The 18,314-nt window shown below is 44.7% G+C and overlaps 3 protein-coding genes across 3 annotated transcripts; 2 read left to right on the forward strand and 1 right to left on the reverse strand.

Annotated features, from left to right (window-relative positions):
- Positions 1 to 405: 405 nt before the first annotated feature.
- Positions 406 to 2,130, reverse strand: AOL_s00176g104 (uncharacterized protein; the record flags this gene model as incomplete). The annotated part of the gene is made up of 3 exons (XM_011128239.1): positions 406 to 1,450; positions 1,532 to 1,723; positions 1,793 to 2,130. 3 exons carry the CDS (start codon positions 2,128 to 2,130, stop codon positions 406 to 408), a joined length of 1,575 nt encoding a protein of 524 aa, XP_011126541.1.
- A 9,504-nt stretch (positions 2,131 to 11,634) lies between these two features.
- On the forward strand, positions 11,635 to 11,952 carry AOL_s00176g105 (uncharacterized protein; the record flags this gene model as incomplete). Its single annotated transcript, XM_011128240.1, has 1 exon — positions 11,635 to 11,952. One exon carries the CDS (start codon positions 11,635 to 11,637, stop codon positions 11,950 to 11,952), a length of 318 nt encoding a protein of 105 aa, XP_011126542.1.
- Positions 11,953 to 14,805: 2,853 nt separating this feature from the next.
- On the forward strand, positions 14,806 to 17,483 carry AOL_s00176g106 (uncharacterized protein; the record flags this gene model as incomplete). Its single annotated transcript, XM_011128241.1, has 3 exons — positions 14,806 to 15,552; positions 15,610 to 16,694; positions 16,757 to 17,483. The coding sequence occupies 3 exons, from the start codon at positions 14,806 to 14,808 to the stop codon at positions 17,481 to 17,483; spliced, it is 2,559 nt and encodes an 852-aa protein (XP_011126543.1).
- Between the last annotated feature and the right edge of the window lie 831 nt (positions 17,484 to 18,314).

An 18,314-nucleotide genomic window follows, 5' to 3' on the forward strand; every position in this document is an offset into this window, starting at 1 on the left:
GAAGGAAAGCCCCTTGAAAGCTACTACTGCCACCTTGGGCACCTTAGTTTAGTCCCTCAAATTACATATTTTATTGGTGGTTCCTTCGAATGGAATCAAGTGGACATATTCTGTGCTAGCCTGCAATTCAATTTAGATTGGGTAGCATGTACTAAACAACCTTAAGCAAATAAATAAGAAAGCCTGAATGTGCATATTGGCCACGGACACCATAGGAACAAGCAAATCGAAAGTGCAAGAGACCAAGCGCTACCTATATATAGTAGCTCCAAAATTTGTGCATAAGGATCTCTTTCCCCAAATAACCACACATATAATTGAAAATGTCAATCCAGCCCCTAGGATATCCCCAAATACTTTCACGCAGTTCGACCATTGTGGCCTCTTAGAGAATCAAGGATCGAGTTAAAGACCTCGGATATGCTCCGAATGTCCATTTCCGGAGGGATTCTGAGACTCGATTTCAGCAAGCAACTCCCTATGCTTCTCACTCCTAGGTGTTATAGTACACCTAACATTCTTTACATGACCAACAACACCTGGTACCTGTTCAATGACAGGATCAATCTCCTTGCCGTCCGAACCAATTGCTTTGGAAATTTTGAAAGATGCCAGGCTTCTCGCCATCAAGAGGAATGAACTGGACTCCGCCAAGTGACGCCCAGGGCAAATTCGTCTCCCAAATCCGAAGGTATATGTGCGAGGGTCAAGTTGTTTGTTTGGGCCAAGGAATCTTTCTGGATTGAATATTTCTGGGTCTGGATAGCTTGCTGGGTCTCTTCCAAACCAGGCGACAGATGGCACAATAATCGAACCTTTCGGAATCAAGTACCCTCGGAACTCGTCTTCTTCGTCGGAAGTGTGTACCAAACCAAGTGGGGCAACTGATATCCATCGAAGGGTTTCAGTGAGAATAGCATTCAAGTACGGCAGGTTCGGCCTGTCTTGCAAGTTAGGAAGTCGATCCTTCCCAATCACGGTATCTATTTCCTCTTGAGCCCTTTGCTGCACCTCCAGGTTTAGTGACATAGCAAGGAAAAAATTATTCACTAATGCAACGGTAGTATCGGAGCCTCCTCCATACAGCGTAGAAGCACTGAACTTGATATCTTTTATATCAGCAGGAGCTGGGTTGGCGTCCAATAGACCAGATACATATGAAGTTTTGGTTGAACCTGCAGCTCTTTGCTCCTCAACAAACCCGAAGGGAATGTCGTTTGCTTGCATGTATGTTTTGCGGTATCGACGAGCAGTATCCTTAAATCCCATACCCGGGAGCCATTCAGGCAGGTACTCGAGCCATGGAACGAAGTCTACAAACCACACGCCCGCGACCGCCGTTGCGCAGGCTTCTTCCATCCATCGATCAGCAAAGTCCACTAAGGGATCCGGGCCACTAGAAGAGCTTTCGTAGCCGTAGAGAAGGTCAAGGATTAAAGATGCCGCCGCACTATAGCAACATCCATTAGCCGTTTGAGCCACCCATAAACCGAAAATTAGGGACTTTTGAAGGTAGGGATTATTGACATACAATTTGAGATGATGTTTGAGGTTATCAGGGTCATTCATGAGCCGTAAGAGAAATCGATTGGCTTGATATTCCATGGATGGGAAGTAATTCTTTACGAGAGTTTGGCTCCCGATCTGCCTGACCGCCATTCTACGCTGTTTTTTGAAAGCATCGTTGTATGGCGACATTGACAACGAGTCTTTCCAGCCAACCCTAATATTTCGAAGAGGTTATCAGTCATATTCTAATATATCTAACAGTAAAGTATTGCGTGTGCCTTACATCTCACTAGCGAAATGAAGGTGTGGTCTGGAAGAAAACTTAGCTGATCTCTTATCTAGGAGTTCAGATGCCATTTCTTTGCTGTGCAACAATACGATCGTTTGGCCGAAGATCGTGACGGATGAGATTGGTCCGTAGATATCTTTATGTTTAACCCAATGTGTCCATTCTGCAATACCAGGAGGGGGAAGGTCATTGATGTTCCCAACTAAGGGCAGGCCTGGAGGACCAGGAGGGAGTGGGGGCTTCTTTCGGGCCCTTTGCGCGGAAAATAGCCTTTGGATCAGCCATGCAAAACCTGAAAAGAAAATGCCATAGGACAAAAGTTCAAAAGCCATTGATTCTGACTTTGAAAATAATGATACGTATAATTCTCTGCGAAGTAGGAGAATATATACACTATATCTTTGATTATTATGGTATCTTATCAGCTTAACGAGCAAAGGGTTTAAAATAAAAAAGACGGAAGAAGATCCCTGGGAGCCAGACGATCCTCTAGCCACTTATATCATTTTTCCGTACGACTGATTATTCAATCCCTAGATACGAAAGCCTCGATATAGTTGAATATTCGAATGCGGCCAGCTCATGACCCCCACACCCAATGGTTGAGTTGAGACCGCATATATCATGTCGGTAGATTTACCCGAGCCGGTTGCTCGGCAGATAACGGGAGCTAGCTAAGCGAACTCATTGCTGGTCCTTGTCAGTCTGATGCAGGGATTTCCTACTAAGGGTCTGATCCTCTTATCTATGCTATTTCACTAAGCTCAGGGATATCGAGATCGAGATATACGCGGGACTAGCATGGTTTTCCTGAGCTAGGTTTGGGGTCTTTATTAAATCCGCTGATGTGATTGGAGGAGGATTAACACTAAGGACTTAGACCAGTATCAATCCCGAAGCGAAGACAATTGTCAGCCTTGTATTGATTAGTGAGTTTCCTCGATGTTTGGTACCCACGGACCGTCTCGTTTGATTTTCAAGAATATGGGGCAGTCTTGAAAGGGTTTCCTGGGCATGCATGGTTCGTCCCCGCTCGGCTGGGCACGTTCCCTGCCAGAGTATTTCCCACACGGACGTTGACCGTTGAGTGAACGCCAGATCTGGCCCCGAGACTAACGTTATAAACCGAAACTGCATGACCTTTTTCTCCAGATATTTCTTTTAAATAATAATTCTTTTCTATCAGAATCATCTTACCCCCAACCAGGATCTTATCAGCTACCATTTCCCAGAGAATGACATTACCTCATCATCGACGATGGATGCATTTGCACCAGTCGCTCCACCACTACCTCTATAGCTTGGCGAGGACTCTGAACTATAGAATCATATAATTCGAAGTCAAATACATAGCGAGAGTTGACCCCATGACAATATTTCAAAAATTAAACCATGCGTCGGTAGGTTACAGAGCATACCGAGTCACCCCCATCTATCTTAGCCTCCCCTAAAGATCACGCCATATTTTAACCTAGTCTCGTATCTAGATTTTCACCAGGATATTGCTATATCTCGGAAAACAATTTCCAAGACTTTCTACATCTGCATTTCTCTGTGTGTCTTGCAAATATTACCTAGCATGGAAACTTGCCTTGGCTGCATGGGGGTTTTGAGATCACCAATTATTACGTATACGGTGTTGTCTCGCGGAAGATGTTTAAACGAAGTTTGCATATGGTGTCCCCAGTCAAGAGGGCCTAAAACATTCTTGGTGCTGGCTAGGCTATGGCAGCTGGGTTGACTTACCACCCGGAGTTTACCTCCACGGATTTATCGGCTACCTGGAGGCTTTTCAGTCGGCATCTAATTGCGATTAAGAAACTACGCAGGAAAAGTCGATGGCTCTAGCAACGAGATCGACAAGATATCAGGTAATTGACAAGTCTACAGCTCTTAGTAATGCGTTGCTAATGATATTTGGTGGTGCCGAGATATAGACCTACAACCAGCCTCAGTCCCGGAGCGCCGCTCAGCCTAGGCGGCAAGTGTATCTAATCTAAAATCATCTGCATGTAACGATCGAGTCAGTATGATTAGGTCTTGCAGCTTTGGCTTCCTTGCGTCGACGATGTGTCAATATGAATTTCAACGACAAGGGATGTTTAGACTTCGGAGATATTACCATCCAACCATCCAGAAAACGAGTACGAAAAACTGCTATTGATCTAATTGTAGTTTTTGGACTTCGGTGTATATATTTCTATGCAGTTTGGGAAAGATACCATATCCTCTTTAGGTAAATATTCCCCGATAAAACTATAGAGCTAATGGCTATATGCTAATGGCGGAATAAAACAGACACAAGGGTGCTTGATTTCTTACATTTAACGATAAAAGGACATGTGGGTAGCCAAGCTCTCGTGCACTCATACCTGGCCACGACATTTCGAACTTGGAGACAGATACCGAAAATATACCCTTCATCGACGCCTAACTAGTCCCTCGTCACTACAACGACATATATTCCGCTCTATCCGATATCCCATACAACACCGAAGCGTTAGCTCCCCATAAAACGCGAGTAGGAGAGAACTATTGGTGGGATGGCGAATGGCCAAGGAAGAACGGTGGCGAAGAGGTTGGCGCTTGAAAACGAAGATTTCGCTATCATCTACCAATCTGGCAACGTCTCCCAGCGGTTCACCTTAAATTACGACAATTTTTACGAATCGAAAATGTGAATACTGCCGACGTGCTAGTCCTGTGGCCAATACTCGGAGCTTTTCCCGACAGTTCCCATATGCGACTACCGGCAAAGCTCCCAATTGACCTGGGCCTAGCTTTCTTGCATCGCCTCGTTCGTAGGAACTCGGGCTCATAATCTCGAGGTTCTTGCGAAATCCTTGCTCATGCATATTTCTCGAGACAAAGTTTGGGAGTTCTTTTATCTGAGTCACTTCGAAGAGTAGACCTAAAGGAGACCCATGGAGGTATTCCAGCTAATCCAACGGATAAAAGGATCATATGGCTACCATTATACTATATACCAAGCCCATCCGGACCCCCAGCTTCAAAATTGCCCTTGCCCACTCGGGGAGCTGCTACACAAGAATCCCAGCCAAGAGCGTGCTGGTCGGCAGAGCTGGTTTTACAATCCAACAGCGACGTTTGGTTTTCTTTCGGTTCCAGCACAGAATTATGCTTGAGGCACGCACACGATACTCCTGTCACCGTCTAGGCCATATATCAAAGGCCCGCTATGCATTGTTACTACGGAGCTACGTAGATCAAATCTTTGTGGAACCTTGGAGATCACGCCCACTCTTAAACGTCTCTGCCGCATGCCGTGTAACACACCCTAGATAGTCCCCGGAACAGAAACCCATCACTCAACACGTTTAGCATTCTCCCTGGCCACTAGGCCCGGGGCAACCCCGGCCCCCAACTCGTGCACACAAATCTTTATCAACCAATAGGCACAGAGGTTCCACGAACGAATGGGAGATAAAAACCAGAGCCGTGGTAATATAGATGGCCAATAATTGTCTCACGGCTCTGGATTCGAAAATCTAAAATTTATGTCGAGACCGGGAGGAATATGCTAATGTACAGACATCCTCTGAATTTCGTATGAAGGAAACCAAGAATTCAACGGATTCCCGAGTCGACCACCTGGGTACGATCGGAGACAAGTCAACCACCGAGTTAAGGGAAAATTCAGAGACCGACAAACCGTCAGAAGTACTCTACGCTGTTATCAGAACCAATTAACTTCAGTACTGGGCTCTGGCCCCAATTCATCTTTAAACACGCCGTTTTATCAATTGTACGACCGATTTTACAACTAAGGGCCGGGTACAATAAAAGTAGTCCACACAGGCCTAGCTTCATATATTCTCTACGCACGCAATCGATCGGTCCCGAGACCAAAATATACCCATCTATATTACATCGCATACGTCGATTTCGACGGGAAGGAGCAGAGTGTCTTCCCCGAACTGGTAGATAGTCGGCTTCCCCGTGGTTACACACCTGGGGTATACTTGAGTTATACTCTATAGAGACCCTATCCTGAGCCGGTGCCTTTAGGCTCGCCATAACGCTTTCAGCTTTCGAAAGCCTCTCTAGACTCTTCCTCTCCGCCCTAGAGCTTAAAGGCACTATTTTAGGATACGACATGGTGATGATGCCCCGCAAAGATGGTCGGAAATTCAAGCTGTAGCTTGATAATTGCACCAAAAAGATAGGGCCACATATTCAGAAAGTTTCAGCTGAAACATGTTCTTTGGCTTGACACGAAAGGATCACTAGTCCAACGTTGGTCTTAGAAAGAGTTTCAGAAGAGATATATCAATATATTAACTCATACCGTCGACGACAGCCACCAGAACGGTTAATATACACACCAGCCCGGATCCCCGGCAATCGAGTTAAGGACCGACTATATATACATTACTACAGCACCTATTTAAGAATCCGAGATATCTGCTGCCACTTAACCCACAAACTAATTTATGGACTGGTGTGGGGTGCTAGTCTCACTATATTCGATGAATCAGGAGGATATATGTCATAGGCGGACGATAATAGTGTTGGTAGGTATACCCATTTATAGTTTTAGATCACCATTTCTAACTTAGAAGAGTAGACCGTATTATATTTTTGGGACGCTGCAGTTCCTAGGAGCCGATATATAAAAGATATACCTACACTGGACATATACGGTTAAGTATACCCAAATACGCGTAGCACTTCAAATACAATAAGATTGAATAACATAGATCAGCCACCGCTACCAACATTGCAGTGGTGGAAACAAGAGTGTGGCTTTGATACTACCCTCCAAGTTATGAGGGTTTGGTATCATGGATTTGGATACGAAGGGATGTACACGAGTCTCCCGAGGCATATATTTGATAGACCAGACACCATATCGACCATTTATATATTTCTGCATGGGGTAGCATATGTATATGCAACCCCACGAGGACTCTAGTCCGCTAGAGTAGTGTCGCAAAGGTTCGTGGGGGAGATCTAATTTTTTCTGCAGGAGTCAAAACGTCCAGAACAGTCGCAACTAAGGGATCCGGATCGTGGGAGCTACCCAGTTCGTGCTCTCCAAAACGATACGGTCGCTCCCGTTTATTAGTTCACCACAGAACGCTTCGACGAGGGTGCGTTCAAGGATATGTCTGTTTGTGAAAGATTCTTCGAACGTTCTGTCAAAAGCGACACCAATTTGTCTCATATTCTTAGAAGCCTCCATCTCGATTCTCACGCTTTCAATGGGCCCACAAAGCGCTCCAGGGGACCGCTCGAGGGGGGAGCTATACGTCAAAGAATCAATGCGGGGAGATGATTTAGAATTACAGGCCTACCCAGACCCTCGGGTGAGGCCCCTACACGACGATTTTAGGGCTAATTCGGGGTGCATTGGTGGGCGTCACTGCGCAGCTAACCGCTATATAATAGCGGACCCTAGGGAAGAACGACAAGTATAGGATGGACCGCACCTGATATTGGTTGGAGGTTAGGAGGGGTCCGCCCCTGATAGTTCGCCCACAGCATTTGGGGATGAGGCAGGGAGGGTGGTTAGAAGGTGAAAAGGTGGGGGACTCGTGAAATATGGAAAGAAGAAATGGGGTGGGCGTACTCAAGAGTTAAATATAGGAGGACCGGGGTACTACGACTAAGATTTCTCTAAGGATCTCATGCTGGGCTTAAAGTCTTGGGGTTTAGTCGCACGTTACCGACCCTATAAAAAGGGTGACAAATGTGGGTTGATTGTTCCTGGGGGGTCAGGGTCGGAATCAGAGAGAAAGGATGGTGGTGCGTGGTGCAATTATAGAAGAGAGGTCGTGCGGGGAGGCTCAAAATCAGATACAGATATACCGACCTACGATACCCATGCCCATTTAGGCCTCTGGGCCGGGCTGGGGTTTGAGCCACCAGCTCTGACGACACCTGGCTGACCTCTCGGGGAGGAATATTCAATACGATGAAGAGTGGGAAATGTGGGTCGGGGTTCCGCTAGAGCCCCACCCATTTAGATACTAGTTAAAAACTGTTGGAAGATAGTGGCTGGGGTGGATAGTTGTGGAAGCAAGAGTTTGGTGCTGCCCGGGGTCCGCCCCCGCGGCGGAGGATAAAATATCAGGCACTCGTATCCGCTGCAGAAATATTTCAACTAGCCTGGCACATGTCGAGCTTGGTTAACTCTCCCCGTGGGCTTACTTCAACCCTATGCCGAGTTGGAACGTGAGCCAGCACAATCGAAGGATTTGATCAGGGCCAAAAGGAATCGATTTTTCTAGAGCTGTTCGATAACAAATATCATGCGGCTTCCCTCCAAACTTCAGTTTCGAGATCCGACTCTCTCCCTCGTCTCTTCTACGGAATTTTTGCTTAGATATATATTTTCAGAGCCAACCTCATCGATAAACACACAAAGAATCACAGACTGCGAAATCCAAGCTAGGGCCCTCATCGGGATAGTGCCGGTACATTACGGTTAAGAAAAATATTTCTGGGCCCTGCTCTAATACACATATATATACATATATCAATATCACTTTCGGAAGGATCTTTGGGTCCATACGAGGAAGTTTGCCGTATTGTAAATTACTACTGCTTATTATAAAATTGAAGACCACATGTGCTTCAGTCAATGTCGTGTACCATACCCATATATTTCATAAATATCTACTCAACGGCCAGGAAATTTTAACTGGGAGATATATATACACTTAGTGACAGAATCCTAATTCTATACTATGAAATTGAGGGTTTCTGAGGGCACCCTATCCAGATATTGATTTTTATACGAAAGATACACTGGGGTAAAGGTAAATTGTGGCGTCATCGATGAGACAAAACACTGTAACCACCCCATTGCGCGCATGCGAAGACTGGCAGAGACAAAGACATTGGCGCGGAGACCTTGGGCGTCCTAGGCACTCCAGCCACTCGAGTAGCCCGGCCTAAAATCGATCATCGGCATAAGATACATATATCTTTATATATATATCGATAGATACCCGCATTGAGGCAGTTGATTTAAGCTGGTCATGACTCTCAATCACTCATATATCACTGTTTATTTTATGATTCTGGGCTATTTGACCCATATATATATTAAAATTACGTTGATTGTTTCGTCAGAACTTTCACCTTTCCATGTCCCACACTCTAACTTCATCCATCTGCCTGATAATAGACTTCTACCACCGAGCTTGCTTTCTAACCATTCTAAAAAGGCTGCTACACGAGAATTCACGGGTCTTACAGCCCGAGTCCTTAGGCTTTCTTTCGATCAGATATTCTATCGGAAAAATCAGCTCGAAATTTTAACCCAGATAGATGAGACCGCTCCTCAGAAAGGGCCTCATTTCAAGCATCCTTCTAGCCATCTATTCCGCCGACGACCCGCTACCTTTAGTTCGTTTCTACAGTGCCGAGACCGGTCTTTGTTTATTTATCCACATGGTATAAATAAACGATATCGACGTCGCGACTTGAAGCAACAAACTTTTTCCATCGTGACTAGTTCGCCTTTACTACTGTCATGGGTCTATTCTTATCACTCTACTTATGCATATATTATCGACGAGTCCCGTATATGAAGCTCAGATGTGAAGATATATGGACTGAGGTGAGTACTCTCACTTCAAAGAATCCGGAAGGGTTTGTCAGATCCAGGACCGACTCGTCGTCAGCCAACGCTGGGACAGTAGAAGTACAGAAAAATCATCGGTACTTCTCTGAGAATGATTGTCTATGACTGGTAGTCTCAGGACTGGACTCAGTATGTTACCTAATATCCCTGAATATCTTAAAATTGCTTGTGCTAACTTATGATTAGACGCAAGGAGATAGCCTAAAATGACATTATTTTTGCATGGGCAATGCAAAGCCGAAGTGTTTTGAGACAACGATACGACCAAAACCCACGAACTGGCCGTACGTGGCACAAGTTTTAAGAATCACGTCAATATCAACGATGTATATGGCCGCCAGACCGAACTGCGAGGTATCGCGCACCAAACGTGGAAATCCTGAAGATTACCCGGTCCGCCGGAAGTATGAGTCTCAAACACACGATTAGGAGGGATTAACCAGGCGCAGGCTGGTTTACGAGACACAATATTCTTGCTTGGCTGGAAAATGAATCGACCTAATACAATTGCAGTTATCTACCCAAACGAGCTCCGGCTCTAACGGCAGAGACACGACTCAGGCCAAAAACCCAACAAGATTCTATTCTCTTCTTTGCCGATTAACCCTATAATACACCTCGTCGAAAATTCTCTATATATAAATAACCCTACTACATTTCAAATCGATTGTTTCTTGTATCGATACCTTCATTCTTTCGTCGGTTCCATGGAACGAATGCATCTCGACTTCCCCAACAAGCACAGCCTCTCCTCTATTGACCGTTGAACTTGGGTTCGCGGTTACATGGCGTATCTCCATTTAGATAGCGCTCTTGCTGCATACTGGACATATTAATTAATATAAAGAGGAATTGTATTGGCAATACCAGGCTATATCAGAAGTGAAGATGAAATCCAAATCACTCACTTCTGAATAAGCCTTGGTAGATTGGGCGAATGTCTTGTTAAAGGTTACTAGGGGTTCGGGGTGGTATTCCTAAACCGGAGCCACGGGTGCTTCGACATTCACACATTCGGGACGCTTCGGGGTGCCCTCCAACTTTAATATTGTATTTCGCACGATAGCGCCGATATTTTTGTTCTTTATACCCCAATTTTAAGGAGTGGCAAAGTCAAATGGGGCCATGGGGATACACAATTGTTACTGGAGTAAACCTCGAGCCCTCCTCGGATACAGCTTTGAGAATCGACAACAGCTCCCTGAGAACATACAACATCGGCCGAGTGTTTATCAACCCTGGCCGAAATCCTAGCACAATTGTCTATGGGGCATCGTTGGCTACGGCCACATTGTGCCGAGAAAAGAGGATATGGATGAATGGTACTGCATAAACGAAAGAGAAGTGAGGAGGAGGAGGAGAATCAGAAGATTGAATTCTTTGCGATTCTCCCAGAGTTCCATGAGAAGGGTGTAAGAAAAGACAGCCCGAGGAAGTTTTATAGTCCATGGAGTCTACCTCGCGATGCTTACAAAAGAGCTGAAATTCATGAACAGTGGCTATCATTGGTTGCTGAAAACTATTGAAGTGCTACAGTAAGGCGGCGCGTTTATCGACAAAGTCAGAAAGTTTCAAAGAGACGAATGTATCTCAAGGATCAATTATTTTGAGTGAATGATCTTCTTTACACCTTAAAAGAATGAGAGAGGGAAAACAAAGTTGAATGGCGAATCGGAACCGGATTTATATCGGAGAACTGTACGTCCTTGTCTACGCTTTTTGGATACTCCATTTTATTCGTGCTAACTTTAAAATACCGTCCTTTTAAGACTAGCTTTAAAAGCTCGGTTCCGAATCAATTCTTCTGTCTATTGGTCGAATATCCAGATATAGAAGTAATATAGATCGAATATCCTCGATATCCTCCTGTACAAGCTAAAGCAGCGCTAGCCAGTAATCTTTACTTTTCGATCGAAGCGGCATAATCGATGATATAGTGGTTGATGGGCGATAATCTGATACTTATTTCCGGATGACCCTCTTATTCGGTCGACGTTCAATTGGTGTCTGCGAAGATACACACTCGGCAATATATCGGGGCGGAATACGGCGACTTGGTCTAAATTCTTCCCGCTAAATAATCGAAGGGTCGATCTCGCGAGACCTGCGAGGACGTCGGAATATTTATGCCAATGCGGACTATTATTAATGCCAAAGAGAAAGAGCTCGGATAACTTTCGTTCGAGCGATTCTTGGGTTTTTGGATGATATTGATAAGATAATGCTTGGTCGATTCGAGACTACCGGAATACGAAATATTGATCAGTGCTATGCCAATATGCGGAAGACACATCACAAACTCTTGACGGTATCTGATTCGGAATCCTCGATAATGCACACTAACTACACGCTTATGCAGCTTCGTAAATGCAATACTCTAGATCCCCTCGCTATGTTCGCGGGAATGACCACAAGCGAATTGAACAAATATCTCGTCATTTCTATGCTGCAGCGTACATTAAAATGCGGGCTTCCGGTTGTTGGTGGAGTAGGAACCCTAGGCCCTAAGCAAGTCACAACATTCAAGGCTGTGAACTAGTATAGGAGACCTCGGTTTGGGTTATATACTTTGGAATCCGTTATAATGAGTTCTTCTAAATTTTAATTTTCGGAAGTATTGACAATAGCGGTACTCAATACGGACATTCATATTCTGCCGGGCCATAGGCAATATGTGGCGGGTTCGGAATTTGAACCAGAATACAGCCAATGGAGACGAATAAGCGATCAAGCATGTAGTATATCCGAATATTCTCTCATCTAACGGTACCGCGGATATTTTGGAGCATTGTATTTTTGGTACATACAAAAGGATAAATAATCGTCCAAAAAAACAAATGAAGTTCATCGAAAATGTCCGACAAAATAAACGGGTCATCGAGCTCAGAAATCGACTGAAAATTGATGTCAAAGATTTTCAGAAGTTTTTAGACGTCCCAGAAGAACACTACTGTCCGGGCTTGCTCGCTCGAATTCACTCTGACTATATTTCGCCGTTGCTTGGATACACCTTGCATATATATCCCGAAGATATTGTTATTTCTTCCATTTGCCGTTTCAGATTCATGTTCTCGAAGAAGAAACCACGCTCCAGATGAACAAGAAGCTCAACACCGTTAAGTCTTTTAAGACAATAGGGAAGATAAAAATAATTGTCCTCGAGGGCTAAAGATATTGATTGGGAAAGACACTTTGTGGAGACCGTTCTAGGGGCCACAGGTCACCATCCCAATATCGCCGCGACATCGGCCTGAAAACGCTGAAACAATTCAGATTTAGACGGCAATTCCCGACGTACCGATTAGGTAGTATCATTAACACCTGGAGGGATTATATCCACAGCAGCCATATTCAGACTCCACGGAGCGGCTGCCGTTGTACGCAAATGAAGGGACCATGCCAGAATAAGCCGCTTATGGACTGACTATAGGCCCAGAAATTCGGGAAACTACGTCAACAGTGGCCTCATCTTGACTTTCTGGACCTCCTGGACGACTTTGAGCGCAAGGAGCGCCTAGGGAATACTCCTCACGGAACGGGATATTAAATGTGTGGGACACTTGCAAAAATGCCATTGATCTTTTGGCCGCTGGAAAAATCAACGATGCAAATTAAAAAAAGATTTAAAACGCTGGCTTTGGAGTGACAAAATTCCTTCCCAGCATATGTGGCTTGCATGAGCCCCCGAGGAGATATATATTGTCGTGATAATAAGTGCAGATCTGTTAAACTACATTAGAAGAGTGCGAATCCGTCCACTTCTACTACATGGCCTAGCCTCACTGCTATTCAAACACCAGTCCGACCCGTGTTTGAAAATGTATATAGAAGCGTGCAAGAGTACAACTGCTGTGAATGAGTGTGTACGTACAGCTTGCCGAAGCGTTTTAATACAAGACTATGTACGTACATATCATATAGCTCTTGAAGATTTTACGTGTTACTAATACTCTTCAAACCCAAAATTTATTTATCTTATACGCTGTTGTAGATTTACTTTGGTCTGGAGACTTTAAATTTAGAGAGCCAAAAAAGGTTACTATAGTGGTTAAAAGGAATCAGACTGAAATATATATAGATGAAAGCTGGGTTTAGTACTGCACCAAATTAATTAGACCACGCTTCTCCCACCCGTAGCTTGTTATTTAAGCTGACTTACGCGCCTATGCTGGTTTACCAACGAGTTCACAGACCAGTTTGTGTGGCGACCAAAAGGGATCAGACTGGAATATAAATGAGAACGTTGTTTCCCGTGACTGCAATGAGAACACCTTCCGTATTTGGCGAACCCCTGCAGGTCAAATTCCTCTTTTAGTCACTTTCCAAAGACTTATCACTTTTTTAGTGATTTCTGTAGATGTTTGGATATAAAAATTTTGAATCTTCCGCGTTCTTGTTTCGAACTGTGTTGTAGACTGTGATATAATCAATTTAGGCAAGTGATCCCCCTTGCCTAAAGCGGACAATTTTTCATTGTCAGATACACGAAGAAAAAGGTTCTCAGGTCAGCTACATTTCATTCTGATCCCTTTTGACCGCCATATGACCACTATACTATAGGTCGTCAGAGTCTCAATGACGTAAAATAGTAAAGGCGGGTCGTGCTAGTATAAAAGCTCGTAATCTCCTCAATTTAACCCACTAGATCTATTATCTAGATTGAAATAGTATGAAGAGTCGAAATATTCGTCAACATCCGTAGTTCCGCGCACGCGGAGTCTTTAATTCATGACAACAAAATGAATGCGTTTGTTATGTTGCAAACCGGCGACCCCTGTTCGGAGTCTTGGCATTTATTGGACGCGCAGCGGCTGCAATGAGAAGAGAAACATTGGTGTTTTAGTAACAATGAATTCGAAACCTCCCCACAGCTGCCGCCCTGCCTGCGATATAACACTCTCCAAGATGCCTCGACTTGACGACTTCACGACTCCCATGGACCTGCTGCTCTAAACCGACTGCATAGCTTTTGTATATACATAGCGTCTCACATACCAGCTTTCGTCTTCATCGTCCTTCCCTTCCTTCCCTTATTTCCGTTCCTTCCTCGCTCCCTTTTCCACTAGGTCCCTGGAACATCATCGGTGTCTACCCTCACTATCCTCGTTTACTCGACTATACCACTACGAACGCGTTCTACAGGCACTTTGAGGTCTGATATCAGTAGCAATTGATACTTTGGTTGTCTTGCTAGCTTCATTTAAGGCCTTAGTGTCATATTTCCATCCTTTGCTAGGTTGTCTCTTTGGGGCCTCTACCAGCAATTGAACCTTGCTCTCTCTCTCTCTCTCTTCTTCACCACCGTCACCGTTACTATCAATACCTACTACGCTCTATTATAAGGTAGACAGACATAAAGTCATACAGATACTCAAAATCATAATACTACGCCATGCATATCCCTCGGGATCACTTCAGCACAGCCTATAATCGGCTCAAGCGCTCAGCCTCGGGTACCGTCCCATCGGTCCTTATCCTCACTTCTCTGGATGTCGACTCCCTCTGTGCCTGCCGAATGCTCACTCGACTGCTCAAAACCGACTACATTCCACATAAGCTCCACCCGGTCGCAGGGTACCAAGACCTTACGAAGGCGAATAAGGAGTTTATATCAAATAATGACGATCTCAAGTTCCTGATATTACTTGGCGTGGGAGGATTAGTTGATATTGCAGAATTTTTGGAACTGAAGGCCGGGGTTGAATGTTGGGTGCTTGAATCGAGACGTCCGTGGAATTTACAGAATATATTTGCTGGCCCTGGGGGGGAAGGGTTCGCGGTTGTGGGCAGAGACGGACATGTTTCGGATGAAGGTGGGGTGGTATGCTGGGATGATGGCGACATTGTAGATTTCCTCAAACCAGAGCAGGAGGCTTATCGAAGATTGATCGAAATGCAAGAGGAAGTTGGAGATATTGAAGATTGGAATAGTGAGGACGAGGAAGACGATGAAGATGAGGAGTTCGCTGAGAATAGACGACTTAACAATGGATATGGTGATGGGCCAGAGGATACTTCATCTTCAACCAATAGTCGAAAGCGAAGAAGCTCCAGCGAAGATGAAGATGAGGACGACCAAGAAGAGGAAGGATACTCCGACGACGATAGGAGGAGAAGGAAGCGGATACATTCCGGATCTGTATGCGCTCAAACATCTTGATATTTCATGCTAGGCTTCAAACTAACAAATCCAAAGAGCACACCGGACTCCTCTCCACACGCCTACTCCCACCTCCTCCATATCCACGGCCCAAATGCGACAGGTACTACAAGCAGCAATACCACAAATGCGAACACCACTCTCACCACCGCCGCCGGAAACACCACATCTCTCACCGTCCCAACCACCGGCCCATCTCCTCTAACCGGACCCGCTCTCCGCGCCCAGCGCAAGAACTTCCTCCAGCTTCGCCGTAAATACAACAAACTCCTCACCGACTACTATTCAACCGGCAGTACCTACGGCGAACCCATCTCCTCACTAGTCTACTCCCTCGCCTCCGAGCTCGGCCGTGAAGACAACGACCTCCTCTGGCTCGCCACAATCGGTTGGGAAGCTCAGCAGATGTACGGTCGACACATGCACTCCTTCAGTGGTGATCAAACCCTCAACTCCCTCTCAGCACGCAGTCTTGGTGTCTGGGGTGTTCTTCGAGATGAAGTCCGTCGTCTAAACCCACCAACAATATCCGGTGGATCCAGTGGTATAACCTCCAACACCAGTTTGTTCACACGAGCTACAACGGCAGAAGATTATAGTCTACGTCTATCTCCTGAATTTCGGTTCATGCTTATTCGCCACTGGAGTTTATACGACAGCATGCTGCACTCACCTTATTTGGCATCTAAGTTACATTTGTGGTCTGAAGCTGGGAAGAAGAGGTTGGCGAAGTTATTGGCGACTATGGGTATGAGTTTACAGCAGTGTAATCAAAAATATGTCTACATGGATATGGATTTGAAGAAAGGGTTGAGGGAGAAATTGGAAGTCTATAAAGCACGATATGGACTTGATGAGATTGTCAGAGAAGGTGTAGTTCGGTGTTGGGGGTGGAATGGGTGTTTAAGTGCTGGAGATGTGGCGGTCGTCGTTGGTTGTTTATTGGAAGTTGGAAAGAGCGGTAAAGCCAAAAGGGGAGCATCAGGGCCTAGCAAAAATGGGAAGAAGGGCTCGGTGGCAGCCTCGGAGGAAGATTTAAACGCTGCTGCTGCCAAGTTGGAAGATGAAGAAGTTCAAGAGAGTATTGCGAACTTCCAGGCGGCGTATGATGCGATTGAAGAGTAAGTTCTAACACCACCATCATCCTCTTCAACTGACCTTCGTGTTCTGACGTTCTCGGTAGTATCGAATCCCTCAAAGCATCCCTTCCACTAGCAATGACACTCCACCGATCCATTCTCAGCGCGGGTACTGCCTTAATTGAGAAACGACAGATCAAGCATTTACGAGCATACCGTTTAGCCGTTGTAAAGGAAGGACCTGACGTCGCGACATTCACCAATCCATCTGCGCTGACAAAACTGGCGTTATGGCTCGCAGAGGCGATTAGAGAACAAGAGTTGGAAAAGGGAGTAGGAAAGAAGAAGGGGTTACCATTGGTTGTTGCTGCTTTGAATGAAGCCCGTGGTTGTTATATCATTGTCGGAACTGGGGTAGGGAATGTTGAAGGGTGGAATCTTGAGGGGAGGAAAGTATCAATGCAAATGGAAAATGACAAAGCTAAGGAGAAGAAGAAAGCAGAGAAAGAAAATGAAAAGAAGAAGAAGAAGAGTAAAAAAGGTAAAGAAAATAACGAAGATGGGGACGAGGAAGAGGAAGAGGAGGAGGAAGAAGAAGACCCCTCAGATGAAGACTCAGAAGACTCGGACTCAGATTCCGAAGATGAAGACGAACACGGTCGAAGGAAAGTTCTAGGCAGGAACCGATTTGGAATAGCATTCCAAGAAGTCGCCGGTGAAACTTCGGCCCGTGTTAGGATCGATAGCTTCGAAGCTTGTGTCGTAGAAGTCAAGAAGGACGACTTGGGAGGGTTTTTGGAAGGGTTGAGTATGAAGAGTATTGTCGGTTGAATTTCCTTTTCCTTTTTCTCTTCTTTTAAACAAAATTCGGCCCTGCTCTTTCTTTTGAGCCTTTATTTAATTCTACTTAAACCCTTTCTACCTCCCCCGCTTTTGTTACTTATCTTGTTACGAGTAGCGCCTTTTCCTTCTATTGAAATACGGGGTGTTTCCTTGAAAAAAAAATACTTAGTAATGAACGGTAACTGCAAGGAGGGGCGTTTTAGATCCTGGACGATACAATGGCGTTTACGTTTTACGTTTCTTTTTCAACTTCTTTTGACTCTTATAAGCTTCTATTTTCCAGTTGAGCTTTTGCCCTTCACTTGTACATTTGTTTTTTTTTTCTCTGAGCCAACTTTTATCTTGTTTATTAACGGCACTAATTTAAACAAACCCCTGGCAAATCTATATTCAAAAGCTGCGTAACTTGATGTCTATTGAGAAATTATAAGATTACTATCATATATGAACCGCGGAATACAACTACTGGTCGTCAACAGCCTTGCATATTGGTAGTAAGTCGTATAATATAATAAAAAATTTGATGCAAAACAGAAGGAAAAAGAAAAAAAGGAAACGCCTCAAAACTCCAATTTATCATGATCTCGACGCGATAATGATAGTATACATATAATGTTTCCTCCTGTCGATCATGCAATTACCCTTTCCCCGTCTCATAGTCAATCATGGTATATATACCAATATGCATAAGCTTCCCAACTTATCTGGCGTTAATGAAGAAAATAGAAAGAAAGAAAGAAAGAAGGAAAGAAAAGTGACTAGTGAAATATCCCCCTCATGCAATGTCTATAACCCACTTCCACCAAAAGGAAAAAAGGT

The sequence above is a fragment of the Orbilia oligospora genome (genome assembly GCF_000225545.1).
Source record: "Orbilia oligospora ATCC 24927 unplaced genomic scaffold scaffold00176, whole genome shotgun sequence".
NCBI lineage: Eukaryota > Fungi > Ascomycota > Orbiliomycetes > Orbiliales > Orbiliaceae > Orbilia > Orbilia oligospora.